Below are 22,095 nucleotides of genomic sequence, written 5' to 3' on the forward strand. Positions count from 1 at the left end.
AATAAGGTACAGAACAGCAGGCAGGCTGGGTGTCAGGACAGGCAGAGGTTCGTAAACGGGTCAGAGTCAGGTGTAGAGGTCTTAGATGACAGGAAGGCTCAGTGATGTACTGGTCCGTACACACTACCTTCTGTAGTGGCTTACGGTCAGATGCCGAGCAGTTGCCATACCAGGCGGTAATGCAACCGGGTCCGGATGCTCTCGATGGTGCAGCTGTAGAACTTTTTGAGGATCTAGGGACCCATGCCATGTGAACCATGATAGTTCCTTAGTTATGTGGACACTGAGGAACTTGAAGCTTTCAACATGTTCCACAACAGCCCCATTAATTTATTTTATTTGATCTTTATTTAACTAGGCAAGTCAGTTAAGAACAAATTCTTATTTACAATGACGGCCTACCAAAAAGGCAAAAGGCCTCCTGTGGGGACAGGGGCTGGGATTAAAAATAAATAAATATAGGACAAAACACACATTGTAACAAGAGAGACACCACAACAAATCAAATCAAATCAAGTTTATTTTATATAGCCCTTCGTACATCAGCTAATATCTCTAAGTGCTGTACAGAAACCCAGCCTAAAACCCCAAACAGCAAGCAATGCAGGTGTAGAAGCACGGTGGCTAGGAAAAACTCCCTAGAAAGGCCAAAACCTAGGAAGAAACCTAGAGAGGAACCAGGCTATGAGGGGTAGCCAGTCCTCTTCTGGCTGTGCCGGGTGGACATTATAACAGAACATGGCCAAGATGTTCAAAATGTTCATAAATGACAAGCATGGTCAAATAATAATCAGGAATAAATGTCAGTTGGCTTTTCATAGCCGATCATTAAGAGTTGAAAACAGCAGGTCTGGGACAGGTAGGGGTTCCATAACCGCAGGCAGAACAGTTGAAACTGGAACAGCAGCAAGGCCAGGTGGACTGGGGACAGCAAGGAGTCATCATGCCCGGTAGTCCTGACGTATGGTCCTAGGGCTCAGGTCCTCCGAGAGAGAGAAAGAAAGAGAGAAGGAGAGAATTAGAGAGAGCATACTTAAATTCACACAGGACACTGGATAAGACAGGAGAAGTACTCCAGATATAACCAACTGACCCTAGCCCCCCGACACAAACTACTGCAGCATAAATACTGGAGGCTGAGACAGGAGGGGTCAGGAGACACTGTGGCCCCATCCGTTGATACCCCCGGACAGGGCCAAACAGGAAGGATATAACCCCACCCACTTTGCCAAAGCACAGCCCCCGCACCACTAGAGGGATATCTTCAACCACCAACTTACAATCCTGAGACAAGGCCGAGTATAGCCCACAAAGATCTCCACCACAGCACAACCCAAGGGGGGGTTTCATAAAGAGAGACCTAAGACAACAACACAGCATGGTAGCAACACATCATGGTATAAACATTATTAGGTACAGACAACAGTACAAAGGGAAAGAAGGTAGAGACAACAATACATCACACAAAGCAGCCACAACTGTCAGTAAGAGTGTCATTGATGGAGTCTGACTGAAGAGATTGAGATAAAACTGTCCAGTTTGAGTGTTTGTTGCAGCTCGTTCCAGTCGCTAGCTGCAGTGAACTGAGATGAGGAGCGACCCAGGGATGTGTGTGCTTTGGGGACCTTTAACAGAATGTGGCTGGCAGAACGGGTGTTGTATGTGGAGGATGAGGGCTGCAGTAGATATCTCAGATAGTGGGGAGTGAGACCTAAGAGGGTTTTATAAATAAGCATCAAACAGTGGGTCTTGCGACGGGTATACAGAGATGACCAGTTTACAGAGTATAGAGTGTATATGGAGCATTGGTGGCAAATCTGATGGCCGAATGGTAAAGAACATCTAGCCGCTCTAGAGCACCCTTAACTGCCGATCTATAAATTTTGTCTCCGTAATCTAGCATGGGTAGATGGTCATCTGAATCAGGGTTAGTTTGGCAGCTTGGGTGAAAGAGGAGCGATTACAATAGAGGAAACCAAGTCTAGATTTAACTTTAGCCTGCAGCTTTGGATGGGGGCGTGCTCGGCCCTCCGTTTCCTGTAGTCCACGATCAGCTCCTTTGTCTTGCTGACGTTGAGGGAGAGGTTGTTGTCCTGGCACCACACTGCCAGGTCTCTGACCTCCCATTAGGCTGTTTGATCGTCGTCAGTGTTCAGGTCTACCACCGTCATGTCGTCTGATGTCGTCTTAATGGAGGGTGTTGGAGTCTCCAAATGCATTTTGTCGACAGAGATCATCTAGTCCCTAGAGAGAAACTGAGGACAGAGATCATCTAGTCCCTAGAGAGAAACTGAGGACGGAGATCATCTAGTCCCTAGAGAGAAACTGAGGACGGAGATCATCTAGTCCCTAGAGAGAAACTGAGGACAGAGATAATCTAGTCCCTAGAGAGAAACTGAGGACAGAGATAATCTAGTCCCTAGAGAGAAACTGAGGACAGAGATAATCTAGTCCCTAGAGAGAAACTGAGGACAGAGATAATCTAGTCCCTAAAGAGAAACTGAGTACAGAGATCATCTAGTCCCTAGAGAGAAACTGAGGACAGAGATAATCTAGTCCCTAGAGAGAAACTGAGGACGGAGATAAAAGTAACATAATATACTAATTTGAGTATAATGAAGCCTGTTTGTCTAATAATGACATTACCTTCCGTATCCCTATAGATCAAATCAAATGTTATTTGTCACATGCGCCAAATACAACAGGTGTAGACCTCACAGTGAAATGTTGAATACAACAGGTGTAGTAGACCTTACAGTGAAATGCCGAATACAACAGGTGTAGTAGACCTCACAGTGAAATGTTGAATACAACAGGTGTAGTAGACCTTACAGTGAAATGCTGAATACAACAGGTGTAGAGACCTCACAGTGAAATGCTGAATACAACAGGTGTAGAGACCTCACAGTGAAATGCTGAATACAACAGGTGTAGTAGACCTCACAATGAAATGTTGAATACAACAGGTGTAGTAGACCTTACAGTGAAATGCCGAATACAACAGGTGTAGTAGACCTCACAGTGAAATGTTGAATACAACAGGTGTAGTAGACCTCACAGTGAAATGCTGAATACAACAGGTGTAGTAGACCTTACAGTGAAATGCTGAATACAACAGGTATAGTAGACCTTACAGTGAAATGCTGAATACAACAGGTGTAGTAGACCTCACAGTGAAATGTTGAATACAACAGGTGTAGTAGACCTCACAGTGAAATGCTGAATACAACAGGTGTAGTAGACCTTACAGTGAAATGCTGAATACAACAGGTATAGTAGACCTTACAGTGAAATGCTGAATACAACAGGTGTAGTAGACCTCACAGTGAAATGTTGAATACAACAGGTGTAGTAGACCTCACAGTGAAATGCTGAATACAACAGGTGTAGTAGACCTCACAGTGAAATGTTGAATACAACAGGTCTAGTAGACCTTACAGTGAAATGCTGAATACAACAGGTGTAGTAGACCTCACAGTGAAATGCCGAATACAACAGGTGTAGTAGACCTTATAGTGAAATGCTGAATACAACAGGTTTAGTAGACCTCACAGTGAAATGTTGAATACAACAGGTGTAGTAGACCTCACAGTGAAATGCTGAATACAACAGGTGTAGTAGACCTCACAGTGAAATGCTGAATACAACAGGTGTAGTAGACCTCACAGTGAAATGCTGAATACAACAGGTGTAGTAGACCTCACAGTGAAATGCTGAATACAACAGGTGTAGTAGACCTCACAGTGAAATGCCGAATACAACAGGTGTAGTAGACCTCACAGTGAAATGCTGAATACAACAGGTGTAGTAGACCTTACAGTGAAATGCCGAATACAACAGGTGTAGTAGACCTCACAGTGAAATGCTGAATACAACAGGTGTAGTAGACCTCACAGTGAAATGTTGAATACAACAGGTGTAGTAGACCTTACAGTGAAATGCTGAATACAACAGGTGTAGTAGACCTCACAGTGAAACGCTGAATACAACAGGTGTAGTAGACCTCACAGTGAAATGCTGAATACAACAGGTGTAGTAGACCTCACAGTGAAATGCTGAATACAACAGGTGTAGTAGACCTCACAGTGAAATGCTGAATACAACAGGTGTAGTAGACCTCACAGTGAAATGCTGAATACAACAGGTGTAGTAGACCTCACAGTGAAATGCTGAATACAACAGGTGTAGTAGACCTCACAGTGAAATGCTGAATACAACAGGTGTAGTAGACCTCACAGTGAAATGCTGAATACAACAGGTGTAGTAGACCTGACAGTGAAATGCTGAATACAACAGGTGTAGTAGACCTTATAGTGAAATCCTTACTTACAAGCCCTTAACCAACAGTGAAGTTTTAAGAAAATAAAAAATAAAAATAGGAGATAAGAATAACACATTATTCAAGAGCAGCAGTAAATAACAATAGCGGGGCTATATACAGGGGGCACCGATGTCGAGGTAAATGTCGACAATGTTTAGATACCTTGTAACTGGAGATTCCTTGAAAACGATTGCCTACAGTTACCGTCTAGGGCACGGCACGGTTGGGTTGATCATCAGGAGTGTGACCAGGGACATGTGGGACATCACGGGGGAATTCATGCCTGTCTCAACTAAGGACGACTGGAACACCATCACTGTTGCCTTTGAAGAACAGTGGAACTTTCCTCATCGTCTTGGATCAGTGGAGGGCAAGCGTGTGGTCCTGCAAGCCTGGAGACCCCTGCCCCATGTCTTCACTGGAGACGAGACCTTTCCTCTCCGGAGAAATTTAAAAACAGGGTCTTTAAATACCGCCTCTCCCGAGACAGGCTGACCATCGAGTGCAACTTCGGCATTCCCAGTGGCAGATTTACCGCCCAGTCATTGGGGTCCACCCTGCTAACGCTTAGGCTTGTGTAAAGGCTACCTGGACGGACACGAGGACCAGGAGGGGACCTGCAGCTCTCCACCATGTGCCAGAGGAGAGGTTTGCTGTTCTGCAGAATATTGCAAGGATGGGGGGCCAACAAGATGGGGGCCAACAGGATGAGGGGCCAACAGGATGGGGGGCCAACAGGATGGGGGCCAACAGGATGGGGGGCCAACAGGATGGGGGCCAACAGGATGGGGGGCCAACAGGATGGGGGCCAACAGGATGGGGGGCCAACAGGATGGGGGGCCAACAGGATGGGGGCCAACAGGATGGGGGCCAACAGGATGGGGGCCAACAGGATGGGGGGGCCAACAGGATGGGGGGCCAACAGGATGGGGACCAACAGGATGGGGGACCAACAGGATGGGGGGCCAACAGGATGAGGGGCCAACAGGATGGGGGGCCAACAGGATGGGGGGCCAACAGGATGAGGGGCCAACAGGATAGGGGGGCCAACAGGATAGGGGGGCCAACAGGATGGGGGGCCAACAGGATGGGGGGCCAACAGGATGAGGGGCCAACAGGATGGGGGGCCAACAGCGCATGATGTCTGCACAAAAACAAAACAGGCTCTTTTAAGAGTCACCCATATTCCCACAACCCACACCCTACAACCCACACCCTACAACCCACACCCTACAACCCACACCCTACAACCCACACCTACAACCCACACCCTACAACCCACACCCTACAACCCACACCCACAACCCACACCCCACAACCCACACCCCACAACCCACACCCTACAACCCACACCCTACAACCCACACCCTACAACCCACACCCTACAACCCACACCCACAACCCACACCCTACAACCCACACCCCACAACCCACACCCTACAACCCACACCCTACAACCCACACTCTACAACCCACAACCCACACCCTACAACCCACACCCACAACCCACACCCTACTACCCACACCCTACAACCCACACCCTACAACCCACACCCACAACCCACACCCTACAACCCACAACCCACACCCTACAACCCACACCTACAACCCACACCCTACAACCCACACCCCACAACCCACACCCTACAACCCACACCCTACAACCCACACCCACAACCCACACCCTACAACACACACCTACAACCCATACCTACAACCCACACCTACAACCCACACCCTACAACCCACACCCTACAACCCACACCCTACAACCCACACCTACAACCCACACCCTACAACCCACACCCTACAACCCACACCCTACAACCCACACCTACAACCCACACCCTACAACCCACACCTACAACCCACACCCTACAACCCACACCCTACAACCCACACCTACAACCCACACCTACAACCCACACCTACAACCCACACCCTACAACCCACACCTACAACCCACACCCTACAACCCACACCCCACAACCCACACCCTACAACCCACACCCTACAACCCACACCCACAACCCACACCCTACAACACACACCTACAACCCACACCTACAACCCACACCTACAACCCACACCCTACAACCCACACCCTACAACCCACACCCTACAACCCACACCTACAACCCACACCCTACAACCCACACCTACAACCCACACCTACAACCCACACCCTACAACCCACACCTACAACCCACACCTACAACCCACACCTACAACCCACACCTACAACCCACACCCTACAACCCACACCCTACAACCCACACCTACAACCCACACCTACAACCCACACCCTACAACCCACACCTACAACCCACACCTACAACCCACACCTACAACCCACACCTACAACCCACACCTACAACCCACACCCTACAACCCACACCCTACAACCCACACCCTACAACCCACACCTACAACCCACACCCTACAACCCACACCCTACAACCCACACCCTACAACCCACACCTACAACCCACACCCTACAACCCACACCCTACAACCCACACCTACAACCCACACCTACAACCCACACCCTACAACCCACACCTACAACCCACACCTACAACCCACACCTACAACCCACACCTACAACCCACACCTACAACCCACACCTACAACCCACACCTACAACCCACACCTACAACCCACACCTACAACCCACACCTACAACCCACACCCTACAACCCACACCCTACAACCCACACTCTACAACCCACAACCCACACCTACAACCCACACCCCACAACCCACACCTACAACCCACACCTACAACCCACACCTACAACCCACACCTACAACCCACACCTACAACCCACACCTACAACCCACACCTACAACCCACACCCTACAACCCACACCCTACAACCCACACTCTACAACCCACAACCCACACCTACAACCCACACCCCACAACCCACACCTACAACCCACACCTACAACCCACACCTACAACCCACACCTACAACCCACACCTACAACCCACACCTACAACCCACACCTACAACCCACACCCTACAACCCACACCCTACAACCCACACCCTACAACCCACACCGACACAATATTTATTCAATCTGACTGATGGATTGTGTTGTGCATTAAGCAGGCTCAGGTGTATAATTGTGGCTCCTTCCACCTTCAAATAATAGACAAAAGGGCCGACCATGGAGAATAGTAAGACACTCCATTATTTATATCTATATAACTACGCTATGTTGTTTGTCCTCGCGTTCGTGTGAATGGGCATGTTTTTCAGTACTCTGCAGCCACTTAGTGTGAACACCAGGTGAGGCCACAGACATGCACACAGATTCCTGTTGAACACTGTCTCTTTAACTACCTTATTGTCTCAATAACATTCTCCCTCCCCCTCTCTAAATCCTCTAGGTTATATCAGCTGTGTTGGTGGACCCCTCCCCTTCTCCCCCTTCTGGATTGCCTGACCCATAGAGGGTACAGCATGATCAGAGTTGAGAGGTCACTTGGTCGGGTATTCTTCTTCTTCCTGTGTCTTTCTGGCAGACTAGACGGTTTGTTGCATATTGTTACATTATACATTTATTCGGGAAAAAAGGAAATTGCACCACCCTTTAACCCTATATACACAGAGGACAAAACATTAAGAACACCTGCTCTTTCCATGACTTAGACTGACCTGGTCAATCCGGGTGAAAGCTATGATCCCTTATTGATGTCGCTTGTTAAAACCACTTCAATCAGTGTAGATGGAGACAGGTTAAAGAAGGATTTTTAAGCCTTGAGACAATTGAGCCATGGATTGTGTCTGTGTTCCATTCATGGGCACGATGAAATATTGAAGTGCCTTTGAACGAGGTATGGTAGTAGGTTCCAGGCGTGCTGGTTTGTGTCAAGGACTGCAAAACTGCTGGCTTTTTCCATACTCAACAGTTTCCTGTGTGTATCAAGAATGGTCCACCACCCAAAGGACATCCAACCAACATGACACAACTGTGGGAAGCATTGGAGTCAACATGGACCAGCGTCTCTGTGGAGTCAACATGGGCCAGCATCCCTGTGGAGTCAACATGGGCCAGCATCCCTGTGGAGTCAACATGGGCCAGCATCCCTGTGGAGTCAACATGGACCAGCATCCCTGTGGAGTCAACATGGACCAGCATCCCTGTGGAACGCGTTCGACACCTTGTAGAGTCCATGACCAGCGAATTGAGGCTGTTCTGAGGGCTGATCCATTTTAGCCTTATTCTAAAATTGATTTTTTTTTAACTTAGTAATCTACACACAATAAATACCCATAATGACACATAATGACAAAACAGTTTTTAAGAATGTTTGGAAGTTTATTAAAAAAATACCTTATTTACATAAGCATTCAGACCCTTTGCTTTGTGATTCAAAATTGAGCTCAGGTGCATCCTGTTTCCAATGATCATCCTTGAGATGTTTCTACAACTTGATTGGAGTCCACCTGTGGTAAATTCAATTGATTGGACATGATTTGGAAAACCACACACCTGCCTATATAAGGTCCAACAGTTGACAGTGCATGTCAGAGCAAAAACAAAGCCATGAGGTCGAAGGAATTATCCGTCGAGCTCCGAGACAGCATTGTGTCGAGGGACAGATCTGGGAAATGGTAGCAAAAAAATGTCTGCAGCATTGAAGGTCCCCAAGAACACAGTTACCTCCATCATTCTTAAATTAAATAAGTTTGGAACTACTAAGACTCTTCCTAGAGCTGGGGAGAAGGACCTTGGTCAGGGAGGTGACCAAAAACCAGATGGTCGCTCTGACAGGGCTCCAGAGATCATCTGTGGAGATGGGAGAACCTTCCAGAAGGACAACCATCTCTGCAGCACTCCACCAACCAGGCCTTTATGTTGGAGTGGCTAGACGGAACCCACTCGTCAGTAAAAGGCACAGGACAACCCTCTTGGCATTTGCTAAAAGGCACCTAAAGACTCTCAGACCATGAGAAACAATATCGTCTGGTCTGATGAAACCAAGATTGAACTCTTTGGCCTGAAGGCCAAGCGTCACGTCTGGAGGAAACCTGGCACCATCCCTACGGTGCAGCATTGTGGTGGCAGCATCTTGCTGTGGGGATGTTTTTCAGTGGAATGGACTGGGAGACTAGTCAGGATCGAGGGCAAGATGAACGGAGCAAAGTACAGCGAGATACTTGATGAAAACCTGCTCCAGAGCGCTCAGGACCTCAGACTGGGCAAAGGTTCACCTTCCAACAGGACAATGATCCTAAGCACACAGCCAAGACAACGCAGGCGTGGCTTTGAGACTAGTCTTTTAATGTCCTTGAGTAGCCCAGTCAGAGCCCAGACTTGAACCTGATCGAACATCTCTGGAGAGACCTAGAAATAGCTGTGCAGCGACGCTCCCCATCCAACCTGACAGAGCTTGAGAGGATCTGCAAAGAAGAATGGGAGAAACTCCCCAAATACATGTATGCCAAGCTTGTAGCGTCATACCCAAGAAGACTTGAGGCTGTAATCACTGCCAAAGGTACTTCAACAAAGTATTGAGTAAAGAGTCTGAATATTTATTTCAATGTGACGTTTCAGTTTTTTATGTCATAAATTTGCAAAAAATTTAAACGTTTTGCTTTCTCATTATGGTGTAGTGTGTGTAGATTGAGGATTTGAAAAATATATATATTTTAGAATAAGGCTGTAACGTAACAAAATGTGGAAATAGTGAAGGAGTCTGAATACTTTCCAAATGCACTCTATGTATATAATGTTAGATGTTTTATATTTTGTTAAGTGCCTTAATGTGTTTGGACCCCAGGAATGGGGATCCCTAATAATTACAAATACTGGGCTGCACAACCCTCTGTAACACCTCCCGGTTGGATGCCGAGCAGTTGCAATACCAGCCGGTGATCCAACCGGTCAGGATGCTCTCGATGGTGCAGCTGTAGTACTTTTTGAGGATCTGAGGACCCATGCCAAATCTTTTCAGTCTCCTGAGAGGAAATAGGCGTTGTCGTGCCCTCTTCACGACTGTCTTGGTGTATTTGGACCATGGTAGTTTGTTGGTGATGTGGACACCAAGGAACTTGAACTTGAAGCTCTCAACCTGCTCCACTACAGCTCCGTCGATGAGAATGGGGGCGTGCTCGGTCCTCCTTTTCCTGTAGTCCACAATCATCTTCTTAGTCTTGGTTACGTTGAGGGAGAGGTTGTTATTCTGGCACCACACTTCCAGGTCTCTGTTCTCCTTCCTATAGGCTGTCTCATCATTGTCAGTGATGAGGCCTACCACTGTTGTGTTGTCAGCATGACGGTGGTGTTGAAGTCATGTGCGGCCACACAGACGTGGGCGAACAGGGTGTACAGGAGGGGCCTAAGCACGCACCCCTGAGGGGCCCCCGTATTGAGGGTCAGCGCGGTGGATGTGTTGTTGCCTACCCTTACCACCTGGGAGCGGCCCGTCAGGAAGTCTAGGATCCAGTTGCAGAGGGAGGTGTTTAGTCCCAGGGTCCTTAGCTCAGTGATGAGCGCTAAGCTGTAGTCAATGAACAGCGTTCTCACATAGGTGTTCCTGTTGTCCAGCTGGGAAAGGGCAGTGTGGAGTGCAATAGAGATTGCGTCATCTGTGGATCTGTTGGGTCAGTATGCGAATTGGAGTGGGTTTGGGGTGTCTGGGATGATAGTATTGATGTGAGCCATGACCAGCCTTTCAAAGCATTTCATGGCTACAGATGTGAATGCTACGGGTCAGTAGTCATTTAGACTGGTTACCTTGGCGTTCGTGGGCACCGGGACTATGGTGGTCTGCTTGAAACATGGAGATATTAGAGATTGGGTCAGGGAGAGGTTGAAAAAGACACTTGCCAGTTGGTCAGCGTATGCTGTGAGTGCGCGTCCTGGTAATCTGAAAATGACACCCTGGGGCCCCTCCTGGGTGCATGTTTAGATTTTTGCCCTAGCACTACACAGCTGATTCAAATAAAGAAACTCATCATCAAGCAAAAACCAAAATGTTCATCCAACGGGGGCCTCGGGAAACACTGTATTAGCAGACCCCTGTATCACCTCTTTAAGCTGCATGGCTGGGCTCTATATATTAGCAGACCCCTGTATCACCTCTTTAAGCTGCATGGCTGGGCTCTATATATTAGCAGACCCCTGTATCACCTCTTTAAGCTGCATGGCTGGGCTCTATATATTAGCAGACCCCTGTATCACCTCTTTAAGCTGCATGGCTGGGCTCTATATATTAGCAGACCCCTGTATCACCTCTTTAAGCTGCATGGCTGGGCTCTATATATTAGCAGACCCCTGTATCACCTCTTTAAGCTGCATGGCTGGGCTCTATATATTAGCAGACCCCTGTATCACCTCTTTAAGCTGCATGGCTGGGCTCTATATATTAGCAGACCCCTGTATCACCTCTTTAAGCTGCATGGCTGGGCTCTATATATTAGCAGACCCCTGTATCACCTCTTTAAGCTGCATGGCTGGGCTCTATATATTAGCAGACCCCTGTATCACCTCTTTAAGCTGCATGGCTGGGCTCTATATATTAGCAGACCCTGTATCACCTCTTTAAGCTGCATGGCTGGGCTCTATATATTAGCAGACCCCTGTATCACCTCTTTAAGCTGCATGGCTGGGCTCTATATATTAGCAGACCCCTGTATCACCTCTTTAAGCTGCATGGCTGGGCTCTATATATTAGCAGACCCCTGTATCACCTCTTTAAGCTGCATGGCTGGGCTCTATATATTAGCAGACCCCTGTATCACCTCTTTAAGCTGCATGGCTGGGCTCTATATATTAGCAGACCCCTGTATCACCTCTTTAAGCTGCATGGCTGGGCTCTATATATTAGCAGACCCCTGTATCACCTCTTTAAGCTGCATGGCTGGGCTCTATATATTAGCAGACCCCTGTATCACCTCTTTAAGCTGCATGGCTGGGCTCTATATATTAGCAGACCCCTGTATCACCTCTTTAAGCTGCATGGCTGGGCTCTATATATTAGCAGACCCCTGTATCACCTCTTTAAGCTGCATGGCTGGGCTCTATATATTAGCAGACCCCTGTATCACCTCTTTAAGCTGCATGGCTGGGCTCTATATATTAGCAGACCCCTGTATCACCTCTTTAAGCTGCATGGCTGGGCTCTATATATTAGCAGACCCCTGTATCACCTCTTTAAGCTGCATGGCTGGGCTCTATATATTAGCAGACCCCTGTATCACCTCTTTAAGCTGCATGGCTGGGCTCTATATTATGCAGTTAAAGCTGCAATATCTAACTTTTTGGGCGAACTGACCAAATTCACATAGAAATGTGAGTTATAGATCTGTCATTCTCATTGAAAACAAGTCTAAGAAGTGGTAAATATGTTCTATGTGCTATTTCTATGCTTCTCATTCTTAAGTTTGGTTTTTGCCTCTTTTACTTTCAGTTTTGTGAACCATCTTCAAAAAGCTGAAAATACAATATTTTGGGTTGTTGAAAATATATTTCAATGATTCTCTGTGGTTTAGATGGTATAATGATTCTCTGTGGTTTAGATTGTATAATGTATGCAAAATGTATGCACTCTACTGTAAGTCGCTCTGGATAAGAGCGTCTGCTCTTGGCCAGTAGGGATATCCTTGTCTCAGTATGTAAAAATGTAATCAAATGTATGCACTCTACTGTAAGTCGCTCTGGATAAGAGCGTCTGCTAAATGACTAAAATGTAAATGTAAATAATGATTCTCTGTGGATTAGATGGTATAATGATTCTCTGTGGTTTAGATGGTATAATGATTCTCTGTGGTTTAGATGGTATAATGATTCTCTGTGGTTTAGATGGTATAATGATTCTCTGTGGTTTAGACGGTATAATGATTCTCTGTGGTTTAGATTGTATAATGATTCTCTGTGGTTTAGATGGTACAATGATTATCTGTGGTTTAGATGGTATAATGATTCTCTGTGGTTTAGACGGTATAATGATTCTCTGTGGTTTAGATGGTACAATGATTCTCTGTGGTTTAGATGGTACAATGATTTTCTGTGGTTTAGATGGTACAATGATTCTCTGTGGTTTAGATTGTATAGTCTGCTTGTTTTGTCACAAACTGACATCAGGAGATCTATTAGAATATTAGCAACCAGGAAATGGTGGGGCGGTTTCTGTATAGTGCACCTTTAAAAGACTGTCTGGTTGTGTCCTTGGCTGACTTCAAGGGCCTCATTGATACACTGAATACCTTCAGGGGTCTCACTGATACACTGAATACCTTCAGGGGCCTCACTGATACACTGAATACCTTCAGGGGCCTCATTGATACACTGAATACCTTCAGGGGTCTCACTGATACACTGAATACCTTCAGGGCTGATACACTGAATACCTTCAGGGGTCTCACTGATACACTGAATACCTTCAGGGCTGATACACTGAATACCTTCAGGGGCCTCACTGATACACTGAATACCTTCAGGGGTCTCACTGATACACTGAATACCTTCAGGGGTCTCACTGATACACTGAATACCTTCAGGGGCCTCACTGATACACTGAATACCTTCAGGGGTCTCACTGATACACTGAATACCTTCAGGGGCCTCACTGATACACTGAATACCTTCAGGGGCCTCACTGATACACTGAATACCTTCAGGGGTCTCACTGATACACTGAATACCTTCAGGGGCCTCACTGATACACTGAATACCTTCAGGGCTGATACACTGAATACCTTCAGGGGCCTCACTGATACACTGAATACCTTCAGGGCTGATACACTGAATACCTTCAGGGGCCTCACTGATACACTGAATACCTTCAGGGCTGATACACTGAATACCTTCAGGGCTGATAGACTGAATACCTTCAGGGGCCTCACTGATACACTGAATACCTTCAGGGCTGATACACTGAATACCTTCAGGGGTCTCACTGATACATTGAATGCCTTCAGGGGGTCTTGGCTGCTTTCAGGGGTCTCACTGATGACTGGCAACCTGAGATGCAATTTATCAGGTTCAATGGTTTCTTTGTTCTCTCGCTGTGTCTCTGTCTCTCTCTCGCTCTCTCTGTCTCTCTCTCTCTCTGTCTGTCTCTGTCTCTGTGTCTGTCTCTGTCTCTGTCTCTCTGTCTGTCTCTATCTCTGTCTCTGTCTCTCTCTCAACAAGCAGTTCTTTATCACAGTTGTTGCTCAGTCATAAGTCAATAAAAACTGTGAAAGTAAAACAAATCTCTACCACCCTATTCCACAGGATGTTCCACTCTGTATGGAAGCAGTGCTGTACTGTAGGCTACAGTAAACTAGCAACATTACAACATTTGACCAGTTTATAATTCAACCGTGTCAGTCTGCATTATGCCATTCCCGCCTCAGAAGCGCACCTTTTGAAGACACGGGCTTATGTTTTTCTGCTGATTAGTGGTCTGCATTGACAGACCCGTAATTTACTAACCACACATTTAAAACCCAGAAGAAGAAAAAAAATCGGTAGGTTTGAATGTGTGTTTAATACAGTGCCGTGTCCCTTTAAAACTTCTGACAAAAAGCCCATATGATCCCTGAGCTCCAATCACCAATTCCTTCTGCAAAAGCAGCCTCTGCATTTTTGTCTGTCTGAATGCTAGGAAGGCGAAAAAAGATTGAGGAGAAGAAGAAACTGAAGAAATGTGAAAATCCAACGAACATTTTCATGGCCAACGGAAGTCGATGCATAAGGAGTTATATTGGGACTCCTTTTTGCCTCGAAACCTCGGATCAAAATGGTACAGTAGAGCGCTGCGTTTGTATAATTTTTTTGGTCCCTTCTTGATCTCTTCCACATTTGAGCTACTTAGCTAGGCTGATAACTTGCCTTACACTAGTTCTGTCCCACAATGTTTGTTGCATCATTTGTCATTTATGCTACTTCTTGCATTTACTTCTTCGTGGTAAAGTTTGCAACTTGCATGGAACTCAAGTTGACATTTGGAGCTGTTACAATAATGTAATGGCTACGATAGCTACATTGTTGCATAGAAAGAGTTAAATTCTTTAATATCGGGATGTCTCGGCAAGGATCAGATCGTGACGGGTGAATATTTACATACGGGGAGAGTGAAACTAACGGGCCACTATGGAAAAAAAAAAACATCTGTCTGTATTAAAACACGTTTACTTCATCATTTATATTACATACACCAGCAGCCTACAGTAAACAATACAGCAACAATGTAGCTAAACGCGCTGTCAGTAGGTTATGACATGGTAACATTGTGGTCTCTGTAAGTTGCCGGTGATTCTCGTCTGAACTTCAATACAAGACAGCTGCGTACTGGCTGTCCCTGATAAATTAGCATAAAGCTTAATGTTACAGCCTTGAGACACTGCCCACCCCAAACCCCATCCTTCTCCTCCTCTCGCCACGGTCACAAATATCACAGATTTGCTTAAAATGCAAGATCACTGATTCTGCCAGCCAGGTCACGGTGATCCAAGTCAGTATTCGACGTCCTTCCGTGTCGGAGAGATGTTGGGAGATGACGTAGAAACCGGACACTAGGGGCAACAGTGAACGCTTTAACCTTCTAATAGGATTTGGTTTTGCTAGTGTGTTGTGGTTTGGGATTGCAGATGATAAAAAGTTGTTTTAGAGATTTTTTTTTTTAAACCTAGCCCAAACCTTAACCCTTACCTTACCTTAATTCGTAGCTAATGCCTAACCTTAAGATGTCGGTATTAATGCAATACTTAACCCTAACGTTAAACATTCTGATTTAATCATTTAACCTTAAACAATTCAACATTTTGATTTTAGCAACAACTTCAAAAATGTGATGTTTGCAAAACATGGATGAACGTCTAATTCTAACGCAAGACTGTGAGCGCTAGTTGGATTCTGCCAGGCCCTGAAATTCTTTCCTTTCTGAGATCAAATAGTCGATATTTCATACAGTTGTTTTGCAATAGTTTGTTCGCACCAGTGCATATTTTATATGTTGGAGTAGTATGCTGAAGTTGGTCATCATTGAAGTTTTAAATGACTATATTCTAATGTCTGAGGGGTCAGATAGAGATAAATATGTCTCATAATAATATCGTAATTAACCTAATTGAAATATGTATATACTAGTCAAACCATAAGTCACATAAGAAGCAACCCTATGTTGCTTTTATTACCCTTGATTTCAGCTGAAGACCCTGAGAGAATGTGATAAGAGGGAGAGGCAGGGTGAGAGAGAGCAGAGAGGGATAGGCAGGGTGAGAGAGAGAGAGGGAGAGGCAGGGTGAGAGAGAGAGAGCAGAGAGGGATAGGCAGGGTGAGAGAGAGCAGAGAGGGATAGGCAGGGTGAGAGAGAGCAGAGAGGGATAGGCAGGGTGAGAGAGAGCAGAGAGGGATAGGCAGGGTGAGAGAGAGCAGAGAGGGATAGGCAGGGTGAGAGAGAGCAGAGAGGGATAGGCAGGGTGAGAGAGAGAGAGCAGAGAGGGATAGGCATGGTGAGAGAGCAGAGAGGGAGAGGCAGGGTGAGAGAGCAGAGAGGGATAGGCAGGGTGAGAGAGCAGAGAGGGAGAGGCAGGGTGAGAGAGCAGAGAGGGAGAGGCAGGGTGAGAGAGCAGAGAGGGAGAGGCAGGGTGAGAGAGCAGAGAGGGAGAGGCAGGGTGAGAGAGAGCAGAGAGGGATAGGCAGGGTGAGAGAGAGCAGAGAGGGATAGGCAGGGTGAGAGATCAGAGAGGGAGAGGCAGGGTGAGAGAGAGCAGAGAGGGATAGGCAGGGTGAGAGAGCAGAGAGGGATAGGCAGGGTGAGAGAGAGCAGAGAGGGATAGGCAGGGTGAGAGAGAGCAGAGAGGGATAGGCAGGGTGAGAGAGAGCAGAGAGGGATAGGCAGGGTGAGAGAGAGAGAGCAGAGAGGGATAGGCAGGGTGAGAGAGAGCAGAGAGGGATAGGCAGGGTGAGAGAGGGATAGGCAGGGTGAGAGAGAGAGAGAGCAGAGAGGGATAGGCAGGGTGAGAGAGAGCAGAGTCAGAGAGGGCTAGGCAGGGTGAGAGAGAGCAGAGAGGGATAGGCAGGGTGAGAGAGAGCAGAGAGGGAGAGGCAGGGTGAGAGAGAGCAGAGAGGGATAGGCAGGGTGAGAGAGCAGAGATGGATAGGCAGGGTGAGAGAGAGAGAGCAGAGTGAGAGAGAGAGAGAGAGAGAGCAGAGAGGGAGAGGCAGGGTGAGAGGGTTGGCAGGGTGAGAGAGTGAGAGGCAGTGAGAGAGCGAGAGGCAAGGGAGAGCGAGGGGGGGAAAGGGGGAGAGAAAGGAAAGAGAGGCAGGGAGAGCGAGATAAACAGGGAGAGAGAGAAAGAGAGATTAACACAGAGATAGAGAGAGCTGTGCTCGTGCAGACAGACCAGGGTAGATGGACTGCGGGGTCATGTTGGGATGCCTCATTAGAGCAGCATGTGGCTTTGTGTGTAGAGAGGTGGAGGGAGACAGCAGTGGAGTTGATAATCCCATGGTGCATCACATCTGGATGTGGAGGGAGGCTCTGCTGGATAATATCTGGGTCAGGTCAACGGGGTTAGCCCGTGCTCCCTCCTTGGTGCTGTTAGCCCTCCCTCCTTGGTGTTGTTAGCCCTCCCTCCTTGGTGTCGTTAGCCCTCCCTCCTTGGTGCCGTTAGCCCTCCCTCCTTGGTGCCGTTAGCCCTCCCTCCTTGGTGTTGTTAGCCCTCCCTCCTTGGTGCTGTTAGCCCTCCCTCCTTGGTGCTGTTAGCTCTCCCTCCCTCCTTGGTGCTGTTAGCCCTCCCTCCCTCCTTGGTGCTGTTAGCCCTCCCTCCTTGGTGTTGTTAGCCCTCCCTCCCTCCTCGGTGTTGTTAGCCCTCCCTCCTCGGTGTTGTTAGCCCTCCCTCCTCGGTGCTGTTAGCCCTCCCTCCTCGGTGCTGTTAGCCCTCCCTCCTCGGTGCTGGTAGCCCTCCCTCCTTGGTGCTGGTAGCCCTCCCTCCTCGGTGCTGTTAGCCCTCCCTCCTTGGTGCTGTTAGCCCTCCCTCCTTGGTGCTGTTAGCCCTCCCTCCTTGGTGCTGTTAGCCCTCCCTCCTTGGTGTTGTTAGCCCTCCCTCCTTGGTGTTGTTAGCCCTCCCTCCTCGGTGTTGTTAGCCCTCCCTCCTTGGTGTTGTTAGCCCTCCCTCCTTGGTGTTGTTAGCCCTCCCTCCTCGGTGTTGTTAGCCCTCCCTCCTCGGTGTTGTTAGCCCTCCCTCCTCGGTGTTGTTAGCCCTCCCTCCTTGGTGTTGTTAGCCCTCCCTCCTCGGTGTTGTTAGCCCTCCCTCCTCGGTGTTGTTAGCCCTCCCTCCTCGGTCCTGTTAGCGCTCCCTCCTAGGTGCTGTTAGCCCTCCCTCCTTGGTGCTGTTAGCCCTCCCTCCTTGGTGCTGTTAGCCCTCCCTCCTTGGTGTTGTTAGCCCTCCCTCCTCGGTGTTGTTAGCCCTCCCTCCTCGGTGTTGTTAGCCCTCCCTCCTCGGTGTTGTTAGCCCTCCCTCCTCGGTGTTGTTAGCCCTCCCTCCTTGGTGTTGTTAGCCCTCCCTCCTCGGTGTTGTTAGCCCTCCCTCCTCGGTGCTGTTAGCCCTCCCTCCTCGGTGTTGTTAGCCCTCCCTCCTCGGTGTTGTTAGCCCTCCCTCCTTGGTGTTGTTAGCCCTCCCTCCTTGGTGTTGTTAGCCCTCCCTCCTTGGTGTTGTTAGCCCTCCCTCCTTGGTGCTGTTAGCCCTCCCTCCTTGGTGCTGTTAGCCCTCCCTCCTTGGTGCTGTTAGCCCTCCCTCCTTGGTGCTGTTAGCCCTCCCTCCTTGGTGTTGTTAGCCCTCCCTCCTTGGTGTTGTTAGCCCTCCCTCCTTGGTGTTGTTAGCCCTCCCTCCTTGGTGTTGTTAGCCCTCCCTCCTTGGTGTTGTTAGCCCTCCCTCCTTGGTGTTGTTAGCCCTCCCTCCTTGGTGTTGTTAGCCCTCCCTCCTTGGTGCTGTTAGCCCTCCCTCCTCGGTGCTGTTAGCCCTCCCTCCTCGGTGCTGTTAGCCCTCCCTCCTCGGTGCTGTTAGCCCTCCCTCCTCGGTGCTGTTAGCCCTCCCTCCTCGGTGCTGTTAGCCCTCCCTCCCTCCTTGGTGTTGTTAGTCCTCCCTCCCTGGTGTTGTTAGTCCTCCCTCCCTGGTGTTGTTAGTCCTCCCTCCCTGGTGTTGTTAGTCCTCCCTCCCTGGTGTTGTTAGCCCTCCCTCCTTGGTGTTGTTAGCCCTCCCTCCTTGGTGTTGTTAGCCCTCCCTCCCTGGTGATGTTAGCCCTCCCTCCTTGGTGCCGTTAGCCCTCCCTCCTTGGTGTTGTTAGCCCTCCCTCCTTGGTGTTGTTAGCCCTCCCTCCTTGGTGTTGTTAGCCCTCCCTCCTTGGTGTTGTTAGCCCTCCCTCCTTGGTGTTGTTAGCCCTCCCTCCTTGGTGCCGTTAGCCCCCCTCCTTGGTGCTGTTAGCCCTCCCTCCTTGGTGTTGTTAGCCCTCCCTCCTTGGTGTTGTTAGCCCTCCCTCCTTGGTGTTGTTAGCCCTCCCTCCTTGGTGTTGTTAGCCCTCCCTCCCTCCTTGGTGTTGTTAGCCCTCCCTCCCTCCTTGGTGTTGTTAGCCCTCCCTCCTCGGTGTTGTTAGCCCTCCCTCCTAGGTGCCGTTAGCCCTCCCTCCTTGGTGTTGTTAGCCCTCCCTCCTTGGTGTTGTTAGCCCTCCCTCCTTGGTGTTGTTAGCCCTCCCTCCTTGGTGTTGTTAGCCCTCCCTCCTTGGTGTTGTTAGCCCTCCCTCCTTGGTGTTGTTAGCCCTCCCTCCTTGGTGTTGTTAGCCCTCCCTCCTTGGTGTTGTTAGCCCTCCCTCCTTGGTGTTGTTAGCCCTCCCTCCTTGGTGTTGTTAGCCCTCCCTCCCTCCTTGGTGTTGTTAGCCCTCCCTCCCGCCTTGGTGTTGTTAGCCCTCCCTCCCGCCTTGGTGTTGTTAGCCCTCCCTCCCTCCTCGGTGCTGTTAGCCCTCCCTCCCTCCTCGGTGCTGTTAGCCCTCCCTCCCTCCTCGGTGCTGTTAGCCCTCCCTCCTCGGTGCTGTTAGCCCTCCCTCCTCGGTGCTGTTAGCCCTCCCTCCCTCCTTGGTGTTGTTAGTCCTCCCTCCCTGGTGTTGTTAGTCCTCCCTCCCTGGTGTTGTTAGCCCTCCCTCCTTGGTGTTGTTAGCCCTCCCTCCTTGGTGTTGTTAGCCCTCCCTCCTTGGTGTTGTTAGCCCTCCCTCCTTGGTGTTGTTAGCCCTCCCTCCTTGGTGTTGTTAGCCCTCCCTCCTTGGTGTTGTTAGCCCTCCCTCCTTGGTGCCGTTAGCCCTCCCTCCTTGGTGCCGTTAGCCCTCCCTCCTTGGTGCCGTTAGCCCTCCCTCCTTGGTGCCGTTAGCCCTCCCTCCTCGGTGTTGTTAGCCCTCCCTCCCTCCTTGGTGTTGTTAGCCCTCCCTCCTCGGTGTTGTTAGCCCTCCCTCCTCGGTGTTGTTAGCCCTCCCTCCTTGGTGTTGTTAGCCCTCCCTCCCTCCTTGGTGTTGTTAGCCCTCCCTCCCTCCTTGGTGTTGTTAGCCCTCCCTCCCTCCTTGGTGTTGTTAGCCCTCCCTCCCTCCTTGGTGTTGTTAGCCCTCCCTCTTCGGTGTTGTTAGTCCTCCCTCCTTGGTGTTGTTAGTCCTCCCTCCTTGGTGTTGTTAGCCCTCCCTCCTTGGTGTTGTTAGCCCTCCCTCCTTGGTGTTGTTAGCCCTCCCTCCTTGGTGTTGTTAGCCCTCCCTCTCGGTGCTGTTAGCCCTCCCTCCTTGGTGTTGTTAGCCCTCCCTTCTCGGTGCTGTTAGCCCTCCCTCCTTGGTGCCGTTAGCCCTCCCTCCTTGGTGTTGTTAGTCCTCCCTCCTTGGTGTTGTTAGCCCTCCCTCCTTGGTGTTGTTAGCCCTCCCTCCTTGGTGTTGTTAGCCCTCCCTCCTTGGTGCCGTTAGCCCTCCCTCCTTGGTGCCGTTAGCCCTCCCTCCTTGGTGTTGTTAGCCCTCCCTCCTTGGTGTTGTTAGCCCTCCCTCCTTGGTGTTGTTAGCCCTCCCTCCTTGGTGCCGTTAGCCCTCCCTCCTTGGTGCCGTTAGCCCTCCCTCCTCGGTGTTGTTAGCCCTCCCTCCCTCCTTGGTGCTGTTAGCCCTCCCTCCTAGGTGCCGTTAGCCCTCCCTCCTTGGTGCTGTTAGCCCTCCCTCCTTGGTGTTGTTAGCCCTCCCTCCTTGGTGTTGTTAGCCCTCCCTCCTTGGTGTTGTTAGCCCTCCCTCCTTGGTGTTGTTAGCCCTCCCTCCTTGGTGTTGTTAGCCCTCCCTCCCTCCTTGGTGTTGTTAGCCCTCCCTCCTTGGTGTTGTTAGCCCTCCCTCCCTCCTTGGTGTTGTTAGCCCTCCCTCCCTCCTTGGTGTTGTTAGCCCTCCCTCCCTCCTTGGTGTTGTTAGCCCTCCCTCCCTCCTTGGTGTTGTTAGCCCTCCCTCCCTCCTTGGTGTTGTTAGCCCTCCCTCCCTCCTTGGTGTTGTTAGCCCTCCCTCCCTCCTTGGTGTTGTTAGCCCTCCCTCCCTCCTTGGTGTTGTTAGCCCTCCCTCCCTCCTTGGTGTTGTTAGCCCTCCCTCCTCGGTGCCGTTAGCCCTCCCTCCTCGGTGTTGTTAGCCCTCCCTCCTCGGTGTTGTTAGTCCTCCCTCCTTGGTGTTGTTAGCCCTCCCTCCTTGGTGTTGTTAGCCCTCCCTCCTTGGTGTTGTTAGCCCTCCCTCCTCGGTGTTGTTAGCCCTCCCTCCTCGGTGCTGTTAGCTCTCCCTCCCT

General features: G+C 49.4%; 2 protein-coding genes across 2 annotated transcripts in view; both read left to right on the plus strand.

Moving 5' to 3' along the window:
- Positions 1–4,997: 4,997 nt before the first annotated feature.
- Positions 4,998–7,417, plus strand: LOC139531412 (uncharacterized). The gene is made up of 2 exons (XM_071327861.1): positions 4,998–5,349; positions 5,496–7,417. Exons 1-2 carry the CDS (start codon positions 4,998–5,000, stop codon positions 7,415–7,417), a joined length of 2,274 nt encoding a protein of 757 aa, XP_071183962.1.
- A 7,477-nt stretch (positions 7,418–14,894) lies between these two features.
- The window catches only part of zbtb47b (zinc finger and BTB domain containing 47b), a 95,002-nt gene continuing 87,801 nt past the window's right edge, over positions 14,895–22,095 (plus strand). Inside the window, 1 exon segment of the mRNA XM_071327929.1 lies at positions 14,895–15,069. Within this exon segment, the coding sequence (XP_071184030.1) occupies positions 15,067–15,069 (3 nt within the window). The 5' untranslated portion in view covers positions 14,895–15,066.

Source organism: Salvelinus alpinus, chromosome 10 (genome assembly GCF_045679555.1).
Source record: "Salvelinus alpinus chromosome 10, SLU_Salpinus.1, whole genome shotgun sequence".
Lineage (NCBI taxonomy): Eukaryota > Metazoa > Chordata > Actinopteri > Salmoniformes > Salmonidae > Salvelinus > Salvelinus alpinus.

Bases quoted from the DNA above. Each gene is read 5' to 3' on its own strand.
- LOC139531412 (XM_071327861.1), top strand. From the start codon at position 4,998: ATGGGGGGCCAACAAGATGGGGGCCAACAGGATGAGGGGCCAACAGGA. The intron at 5,350-5,495 runs GCCAACAGGATA...GGCTCTTTTAAG, and splicing joins GGGGGCCAACAGGATGAGGG to AGTCACCCATATTCCCACAA.